Source organism: Habropoda laboriosa, unplaced genomic scaffold, assembly GCF_001263275.1.
Source record: "Habropoda laboriosa isolate 0110345459 unplaced genomic scaffold, ASM126327v1 scaffold28, whole genome shotgun sequence".
In the NCBI taxonomy this organism is placed as follows: domain Eukaryota; kingdom Metazoa; phylum Arthropoda; class Insecta; order Hymenoptera; family Apidae; genus Habropoda; species Habropoda laboriosa.
In genome coordinates, this window is record NW_017100174.1 from 2,026,151 (window position 1) to 2,037,122 (window position 10,972).

Genomic DNA, 10,972 nt, shown 5'->3' on the forward strand with positions numbered 1-10,972 from the left:
TCTTCGAGCTTTCGTTTCGATTTTTTCTAATATAGAATTGGTAAACGAATTTGTGCATTTGTTTCCGTTAGATGATGTTCAAGAATCTGACGGATAACGCGAAGAACTTGGCGGCGAACGCGAAGATAGAAGATATGTCGAAGCTGTTCAAAAATCACATGGTTGGCAAACCTGATGTGAAGAACGCACTGAGCGGTGTAATGGTGAGTAATTTGTGGAAATTATTCTGCAATTTGAACACATTTTTGCAGTGAAATTTTTGTTTTAGAAAGAACATTTATTTACTTTTATCTCTTCTGTTAATTTGCTTCGTTTCGATGTAAATAACACTGGAATGGAGTTACAGTGCATACTGTGAATAGCACCAGTGGAGTTCAAAGGGTTAATACTTCTGGCTTCGATGTTAATAACCAGAGCTATTTTTTTCTTTTTGTAGGATATTTCCAAGGAAGTGGAGAAGAATCTTTCACCGAAACAGTGTGCTGTTCTCGAAGTAGCTCTCGACACCATCAAACAGTACTTCCACGCAGGCGGTAACGGTTTGAAGAAGACGTTCTTGGAGAAATCGCCGGAATTGCAGAGCTTGCGATACGCTCTGAGCTTGTACACGCAAACAACGGACACTCTCATCAAGACCTTCATCACGTCTCAGGTGAACCAAGGTAAGCCGATTCGCAAATGTAATAATTCCACCAAGTATGATCGTGAAGTTTAATACGACCATGGCTTGTCAGGTTGAATCATTCGCTTATAATTTGACAATGAAAATCACGATTTTATTTATCCTTTATTTATAAAAAGAAGTGCATACAAAATTTTGCTGGTTACTAACAGAAAAGGAAGGAAAGTAGTGGAGAAAATCAAATTTCTATCCTATAGAAAAACTAACACAGTTTTTCAGCACACGTTAATTACCATCACCAATAACGAACCGCAAAATTTCCATCGAAGTTACCACCGAAATGCGATATTCAATTGGCTCGCATTGTTCACGAGATTATCTTCAAAATTCTTATCGAACTGTAATCCATCGGTAGGATCTGCTAGAAAAATTCGTACTTCATGGTGAAACGAAATTCACGATCTAACCAAAAAAAAAAAAAAAATAAGAAAAAAAGGAAAAAGAAAATTCGCTCGTTTTGCAACACACGCTCGTTTAAGATCGCCATTTGTGCACAATACACGTACACACGCAACAAACACATCGCGACACTTGTTGGCGAAAAATTCGTGAAAAAAAAAAAAAAAGAAAAAAGGAACGGTGTACGAATGCAACCGACGTAACCGAAATTGTCGCGACAGTGCCGCTGAACAATGCGTCAAAGCTACGTCAGCGTCAGCGTTCGATGAGCAGCGAAAGAGGTGGTGACGAAGGGGAAGGAGCCGAGGGTATGGAAAGCCTCGAGGAACCCCTTCGCCAGAGCAAGCCCTCTCTTCGTCGAGAGAGTCGACAAGGTACCAGAGAGCACTAGCCACCTTAGAGCAGAAGCCTCGAGAATTCTTCGCTGACTTCCGGTCACTTTCGAACCTAGACGCTCGTTTTAGGACGTAGTGGACTGTTTGTGATTGCATTACTCACCGAGCTGTCTTTTTGGGACCGGATCAGGTTCTGTCGATGTTCCTCGCGAAATTCGACATTCGTACAGTTGACAGAAGCGATACAGTGAAGTCGTAAATTGAAGGAGAGACACGTGATCGTGACATTGAGTCATTTATCGATATTTCAAATTTCTGCTTAGAGTCTTTTGAAATTACACGTTAAAATTCTGTCGACTCTAATATTGCTCAAAATTAACCTGCAGTTGTTAAGGATTGGAATTTTCAAATATACTGCAAAAGAGAAACTAATTTCAGATTACCATCGAACGGCCTTAACCCTTCGACTGCTGACAACTCGGAAGTAAGGCTGTGTACGACAGAGTTATGGCGTTAATAGTCATACCACATGTTTCGTTAGCCAAATCATTTTTTCCTGAACATTTTGTATTTTATATTTGCAAAGTAGCTAATATGTAAATATAAAAATAGAATATGAATACGAAGATTGTCACAGCGTCTATAGGCATCGATAGCAGTCGAAATGTTAAACAAGGCTGGAGTTCCTTATCTCTCTCAAATTGCTGTTTCTCTACTTCCTCGCCTCGCTATATCGGTTCCACCGACTATACAAGAATGTACCGGAAAATATGCAATTCCTTCACTCACAAATATGTCGAATGTTCTACAATGGAAACAAGCTTTGTAAAGAGTTTGTAAAGAGCTGAGTAAAATTGACCCTTTCGGTACTACGACCGCTCGTAAAAAAGAGATCAGCTACAAGCTATTGAAATGGAGGCGCCGAATCATGCGACAAGCGATGTAGACACTCGGCGTAATCGCGTACGCTCATCCAGCCTCCGTGCGTAGAATCGAAAGGCTCAAAAATGTCCCGAAGACTTCTCGGTGATCGATAGTTGTATTAGGTAGCGCTACTGCTAACACTACTGCCGCTGTTGCTGCTATTACTGAGAACCTCGCTAAAGAATATGGTAGACAATAAGGCACGTATGTACCTGACGACAACGTGACATTTTTACCAATTATCTGTTTACAAATTGTTAGGCGCAGTAAAGCATAGTTACACATATGCCATTTAATTTAAAGAAAAAATCATTCAGAAGGAGACACATTACCCTAAGCACGTGGAACATACTCCAAAACTAAGGCTGTGGTTATAGTAAATGCGTGTACGCGGAAGAATTGACGTTCTGACGAATGAAACATTTGAAGACTGCAATGCACACACTCGGAAGAATCTGTATAAATATTGACGTATTGAGTTTGTCAGAATGCTAATTCGTCCTGACCCTGATGTACACAACTCCTAGCACGTGGAACCTGCCTCAATGCGTTGAATGCCGGACCAATTCTACGCAACCTGTCCACGGTGGCGGAAAGAATTTTTTATTCTAATACAACACGTTGCAATATGCGTAAATAATATGTGAATAGTTAGGAATAAAACTATTTAAATATGCTGTGTGATGCATTAGGTGAAAATTTGACAAATACTACCATTTACTCAAGTTAAATGCTTTTACTAATTTTGAGACCGCCGGTCACCGATCACCCCCACGACATTCAACGTGTTAATGTTCTATGAGACACGGGACATTGGAAGTTATTATAACACACAAGTGACATAAGATGGATCCTATGATCTCAAGAATATATATATATATATAATTTTCACACTTGTGGAATAGTGAAGTTTAGTTTGCTAGTCTACCATTCTGGAAACTATTATTTTTCATAATTTTCCAATCGGGATATGTTAATTTTTGTTCCTCGTGAATGTTAGAATTTGTAGACCGATAATTTGTAATTATGTGACACTTCTGGTAAGGTACGATACTGATAATTGTCTACCATTTTCGTTTACACTAAGCATCCCTCCAATCATCTTCTTCAAGGCTTTATTAAACACGTACACGTACATTATTATAAACTTTGTTCGATTGATCACTGCCAATTCACCATTTCACATTTTCTACCTGAATTATCCTTCCGGAGGAGATACATCGCAGGTTCATCCAGTAAGCGTGGAATAATTCATTACGTTTCCTTTATTTTTTTTTTCTCTCTATACGAACGTCTCTTCGTTTGATTAGAAATTAACGGAGTGGAGAATCGAATATAACAATACGTTCGGTTGGAGTAGTGGGACCATGATGCATTATTCATTCAAGGACATCCGGAGATGTGTAACAACAAATTTATCCTTGATCTAAAAGAAACAAAGACAATCAAGCGAAAATTAGATGATTATCGTTTAAATATGCATCAGAGGTTTCTCATACGTCTCTGGAACACTTGGACGGACACATTAACTTGGTCTTCTCTGATGAATACTCAAAGAGACAAAATTCCACGCATCTCGTTAGAGCATGTAATCTGCTCTAGAACTAGACACTAAACATAGAATCTTAGCATCAGAACTTTGAATTTTAGCCTCGAATAGAAGCGAGCGAAGCTCTCTCTTTCTCTCTCTCTCTCGTAGTACCTAGCGGCTAATGTAGCGAATTTCGACGTGAAATTTGACTTTTTGTCGACTAAAGTTCCAGAAACAGCCGGACCGGAAGAAGGTTCAGTCGGAGAAGTCAGCATTCAGGTGGACCTGTTCACGCATCCTGGAACTGGCGAACAAAAGGTCACCGTCAAAGGTTCGTATCTCGTTCGCAACGAATATCGTTTGAAATTTCATGAAATATTATCGGACGAATCTTGTGCTTCCAGTTGTCGCTGCGAACGATTTGAAGTGGCAACTCGCCACGGGAATGTTCAGGCCGTACGTTGAGGTGAACTTAATCGGACCTAATCTGACTGGAAAGAAGAGGAAACAATCAACGAAATCGAAGAGCAATAACTGGTCGCCGCAGTTCAACGAGAGCTTTGACTTGTTAGTATCATCTGTTTCCTCTATTCCCTGTATTCCACTTTTCCTACGTCTAAGTTTATATCCTCAATATTCTCCATATTTTCAAAGAAACTGCTGCAGGATGCAGATTTGTGGAAATTCAGAAATGTCGTTTCTTTACTCTTGCATTGGTCAGTTTCTGAAAGCTAAATAGAGGCAAACTCTAGTTAATAACGTTCTTCAGGTGTCGATCACTCCATTATCCACGCACACACACACGTTTGATAATCAACCAATAAACGTAATGATCAAATCGGTAAACAGAGGCGATTCATGACAAAAGTGTCGTATCGAAAACCACAAATCCTACGCTATTATTTAGTGTATTATTATTCCTAACAACGAAAAACCTAATCTCCACTTTGTCGACCAATCCTACACTATCATTCTTCATTTGGTAGTGAAAGAACCTCCTCCTATTACTAAAAAAAACCTAATCTCCACATTGTCGACCAATCCTACACCATAATTCCTCATTTTATGATAAGAAAACATTCACATCCACAATCTGTGCATACTCGAAACCACACAAATTACCTTCAAACCCCAAAATATAAACTACTGTACTATATCTCATCGACGAAACACTCAACGTGAACAAAACGAATTCTCGTATTTCAGCATGATCGGCAACGAACAGCAGCAACTGGACTTCCACGAGCTGCACATCTGCGTGAAGGATTACTGCTTCGCCCGAGAGGACAGATTAGTCGGCGTGGCTGTGATGCAGCTCAGGGACATCGTCGAGGAGGGCTCGTGCGCCTGCTGGCTGTCACTCGGCAAGCGCATCCAGATGGACGAGACCGGCTGGACGATCCTGAGGATTCTCTCGCAGAGGAACAACGACGAGATAGCGAAGGAGTTCGTGAAGCTGAAGAGCGACATCAGGCAGGAGACACCTCTACCGAATCCTACCTGAAGCTCGGGGACACAGCATTAAGCCACGACAGCGAAGCGATGCGTCCTTCGAGTTTGGAAAGAGCTCGAAGGAGAGAAGGAGAGGGGCGTTGTTCACAGGGGAAACCATAGAAGCGTTCGGCCGTCGTTGTCGAGAATGAGGTCATTGAAACAAAACCAAACAAAACAGACAAACTGAAAACAGCAACAAATATGAGTAAACACCGTGTGATACACACACACACACACACACACACACACACACATAAGAGAAAGAAAGATAACACACTCATACAGAAAGAAGAGAAAAAGGAAACACACACGTGCGAGAAAAATAAAATCGCCGATAAGGACGATCGGCCGAATCCTTTTCGGTTCTAAGCGATAACAAACAAATATACCGAACGGCCGATGAGGGAACGAGAGAGTTTGTCGCGTGACATCTCTCTCTTCTTGCTCCCTTCGCAGCCAGCTTCCGGTCGAGCGTGTTCTTCTCTCTTTTTTACGAATCACAGAGCTTTAGCCCCGTCCCCTATACAAAAAAAAAAAAAAAAAAAAAAAAATAACCGAAAAGACGAGAAAGGAAGGATAATCGGCAAACGATCAGCGGGAAGAGACAGAGGAATGTTTAAAAGTGTTTCGAGTTAAACAGCGCTGTAAAATCAGCCGCAGGGAATCGAAACGTTCGTCCAGTGGAGAAAACGGAGGATACACGAGAAAAAGAAAAAAAGAATAAGAGGAATACATGGAAAAGGATGATTCCTCCCATCCTTTCGAGACAGCGACAGGAAAACAAATATATATATATAGCATAACGTCCAGGACGGTGATCGGTGGAACATGGAAGAACACAGCCGGACATTTTGTTCGAACAAGTGCCGTGAGGGAGGAGGATAACGAAACCTCAGGTATTGGAGAGTGTTCCGAATAGACGCGAAATGTGAAAACAGTGCTGCCAGTACGCAATATATTTGGTAAAATATTCGTAATGTAAGAGAGAAAAATGAGGAGAAAGGTGTGGAATTAGATGTAACAAGTGCGTCCAGCGCGATTGCAACGTCGACGATGTACGGATTCCCAAGGGAGAACGAGGAAACGGATCGAGCAGAAGGAAGGGAACGCGAGGAACGATCGGATCCCCAGGGTCCGTGATCGCGAGAGCAAAAGAGTTCAAGAGTAAAACGGAAATAATCGAGAACGCGACCCTCGGTTTCGCGTTCTAACGAAAACTATGTTGTATACACGAAAGAGCGAAATCGCGCTGCATAAACGAGGCGAATGTAATTGCTGCATTGTTAAAACGAGGATGAAAGGAGCAAAGAAGAAAAAAAAAAGAACAAATAAACAAATAGACCCTCGCGCGAGACGACGTTTTAGGCCGTTTGATCGGGAAGACGAGTTTACTTGTAGATAAAAAAAAAATGTGAAACACGTTGTTGACGAAAAAAAGTTTTTTCTAAATAACAGTTTAAAAACGTAGCATTGCGTACGACCAATAGGCGCGCGTCGCGACGTTAATCGCCGCGCGCCGTTAGTAATAAAATAGGCATTGTAATGTAAAGATACGTTCTTATTGTAAGAAATTAACAAGAGATCGTAAGAGTCTGATTGTTGTCGTGAACGATTTGACGAGGTCCGCTCGAATGCTTCGAGAGCATCTCTCTCTCACCCCGCGAATCCACCCCCATCGAAGTCCACGCCTCGGAAAGAACTTCGATGTACGCGAGAGATGTCGTGTTACACGAGACATGTCGATACTCCGTTCCAGTCAAAGAGAGAGAAACAAAAAGGAGAAAAAAGAAAAATAGAAAACGAAAAGAAAGAGCGAAGAGGTGAAGGATGAAACGTACGAGAATAAAAAAAAAAAAGAAAAACGAAAAATTCGAACGCTTTCGTCCCGCCTTCGATTTTCAATATATCTAATATGTATACGTACAATACCGCGTGTGAAACACAAAAGAGCTCCCGGTCACTTTGGATCCATTTACTTATTAAGCCCAGACGAATAGACCTACTGTTTCCACGAATCGACTGCCTAACTTTTTCGAAATCTAAAACTTTATATCGTGGTAGTTGTATGGTAACTTAAAAATAATCATGTAACTTCGACACTTTCCCGAGGATCATTGCTTTTTATGTGAGCGAGCAAAACTAAACTATGTAAACGACGAGGGTGGAGAACGCCAAGCTTCGGAGAAATAAAAAACACACACATACATGTACACGTGATGGACATTGATACTTTTCTCTCTCTCTCTCTCTCTCTTTCTGTCTATTCGCTTGAAATCTATCTCATCGATATTCCTCTTGTATATAGATCGACACATTGTCATTTCGTGGGAATAGTTCGTTGGGTCGTTGTTAGAAATGGAATCGAGGTCCGTGACTCTCTGACGCAAGACTTCCCCAAGAAACAAAAAAAAAGAGAGAAAATCGTTGAAAATCGAAGGCGGACGCGTTAAACGGTCCCTCAATCTGCTACAAAACGGAAACGGTCCTCGCGGAAGACACCCTTAAACGTTCTTCGTTTCGCATCTAACGTCGTTCGAAAACTTTGAGAGAACACTTGTCGAGTACACACGCATGCACACTCTCACACACATACATACATACGTACACACGCACCCACGCTTTATAACGATATAAAGCATCGCAGATTGTTGCGCGAAGCTTCGATCGGATCTCCCGAGAAACCTTCGAACGAAAAGCGAAGCAAAGAGAGAGAAAAAAAAAAATGGGAAAAGAAGCAAGAGAAGAAGAAAGAAAATTGTAGGAGAAGAAAAAAAAAAGACAGGAAACAGACGATGGATACGAAATGATAACACGAACAAAAGAAGATGCACGCGACTACTTTGAAACTAAATGAATTTCATTCTCCGGCCTTCGCGGGTCATACCAGATATACAATTCCAAAGATTACATGATTATATTCAGAAAACAAAGTTTCTACTACGTAGTACGTCTAGATATACTTACGTATTGTGTATAGTATCTAACAAGAAAAAAAAAAAAACATATGCTGATGTAGCTCTGCGAGCGCGGGATATTCGTTTGGAGAGAGAGCCAACCGGAGAAACAGGAACGACTTATTCGGCTGTTCTTTACAATTAATTACAATCTCAGCGGCGCTTTCCATATATCCGTATGCGTGCGTCTAACGCGGGTCAGGCGCGAAATTCGAATCGCCTAGAATTTCGTTCGAAACACACGTTCTATACACAAGCGCATACTTTTCAAAATTACCTCTTACGCGTAATATTCGCGGCAAAACCGGTTTTTTCGATCATTCACGAATACTATGCGCCTCTTTATCCCATTACGAGAGGATCCATCCGTAGGACAGAATAGTATTACGAGATAATTTCTAACGATCCGTTTCGTTCACAGAGAATTACCGTTTAGCGCCATTGACACGGTTAGAATGCGTTAGACTCGAAATGTAGCCGGATCTGTGTGCCGGTTTCGATCGGTAAAAAGGGTTCCTGGCGAAACGCTCCTCGTGAAACGTGTTGCAGCTCGTTTTTTGACACGTTCGAGAAAGAAACGCGAACGTGGCAAAAAACGATTTCGGGCTTGCACGTGTTCGAATGAAAAACGAATACTACGAAGGCGTCAGCGACACAATAATACGGATAGTGAAAAAAGGAGGGAGATAAGAGAAGAAAAAAAAAAGAAAAGAAAAGAAATAAGGAACAAGATGGAAAGCTAGAGTCGAAAGGGAGGAACACGGGTCCGCGATCTCGCCATCATCTTCATTTGTAAAAGTGTCTATTTTCTCCGCTGCCTAAGTACACGTTAATTAATGAAAAAGGGCTGGCGAATTCGGCAAACCAGGCCAAGTCCGTCGACGAAACAAGAACAACCTTTTATGCGTTTTCCTCGCGCTGGAAAGGGTTTCCGAGTCGCTTGGTAATTGTGTGTGCTTCGTTGACGGGATTGACCGCCAATATTTTCCTCCTACTCTCCGCTTCGATTAATATCTCGTAAGCTTAATGAAAAAAAAAAATATCTCGTATATTCTGTGATAATTACCCCTTAAAGTACATTTACACACGTACACATGTGCACATACGTGTTTTCGCGTACACGAACACGAAAGCACGACACACTCACTTCTTCAACACTTTCTATCAAAAAGCGAACAAACAGTGTAGATCTGCATTCGTGACGAAGTACGCATACCTACACACACACACACACACAACACACAATGTACACGTACACCACGTACATCTATACATAGACACGTACTGTACATACAAACCATGCGGATACCAACACAAAACAGCAACGCACGTGATTACACCAATCCCAATAGCAACAGTATTTTTCTCTTTTAAAAAAACATTTCGATTTCTATTCTCTCTATACTCGTTAAACGTCCGAAGAGTCTCGTCGGTGTGTAATAACGAAAGATACCATGGCAATCGTCGCGATGTTACATAGAGATCGTGATGTTCTGTCGCAATATGTATGTATGTATGTAGAATGACCGATCAGTACGATAACGAGAACAGCACGAATCAATGACGTCGACACGAGAGAATAATAATATGGGAGAACGCAAAAGTAATTCGTCGGGCAACGAATCACGCAATGAGAAGATTTCGACAAGCAACGAGGGGATTCGAGAAACAATGATAGGTTAACTCCATACTATCGTTCGTAAGCGAGGTTCACGCGAATGGTAATATATATATGAGTCACGTTGGCCTGTGTGCGGTTCATACTCATATGAAATATCATTGTGCAAGCATCCCTCCCTCTCTCTCTCTCTCTTTTTCTTTGTTTCATATCGTTTAATCTCGATGGTAAGATAACACGCGTGAAAGACACGAAAGCACACAAAAGACAAATATTTGCATCGCTGTTCGAACAAGAATAACATATACACAGTGTCCAGAGAGGTCTACCCGCGATGTTTATTCAGACTGATCGGAACGAACGACGTGAAGTTTTTAACCCTGCTGGGACTCGCGCGCGAAATTCAGTTTTTCAAGTGGCTTCATATTCGATTCTACTTAAGAATATCGATACAAATTTTACGGTACTAATACATAATTTGTAAAAGAAAAAAAGAATTGATATCAATCCTAGTAGTTAACGATTCACATGCATACTGTTATTAGATTATTATAATGTAACGTGATGCATGCCATGAGTGTTTAGACATGAGTGTTTAATAATAATAGAGGCTACCTTTTAGTCTATGAATTTCCATTACTTTGAATAACTTTCAATTTCAAATGAGATATTTAAAAACACAGACACACACGCAAGGAAGAAAAAAAAACAAACGAACCGTAAGAAAATGATGGAAAAAAAACAACAAACAAAACAAATACACAACGGAAGAACAACCGGTCCCTGAAGGGTTAAAGAAAAAGAAGTAAAATATTATCGCTATTCCTCTGCACAATGAGAATCCATATACATACATACCCATAGACCATTTCTCATACATCTAACGAACGGTTCAAACGGCAAAATTTATACGATTCAGATTGAAAAACGCGAAACCCGTGAATACATAACATACTTCTTCCTGTGATTGAACGTCTCGTTGCACGAATCGATCCATCATCATTCTTCTCAGAGAACGTCTAATTGAAAGTGGCT

At 40.9% G+C, this 10,972-nt stretch overlaps 1 protein-coding gene across 1 annotated transcript in view; it reads left to right on the forward strand.

Moving 5' to 3' along the window:
• Window positions 1–5,608, forward strand: part of LOC108578732 — a 124,569-nt gene extending 118,961 nt beyond the window's left edge. The window contains exons 16-21 of the mRNA XM_017942109.1: window positions 72–203; window positions 437–662; window positions 1,303–1,455; window positions 4,098–4,202; window positions 4,276–4,438; window positions 5,078–5,608. Coding sequence (XP_017797598.1) covers window positions 72–203; window positions 437–662; window positions 1,303–1,455; window positions 4,098–4,202; window positions 4,276–4,438; window positions 5,078–5,375 — 1,077 coding nt within the window. The 3' untranslated portion in view covers window positions 5,376–5,608. The remainder of the gene's footprint in view (window positions 1–71; window positions 204–436; window positions 663–1,302; window positions 1,456–4,097; window positions 4,203–4,275; window positions 4,439–5,077) is intronic.
• The last annotated feature ends 5,364 nt before the right edge of the window (window positions 5,609–10,972 follow it).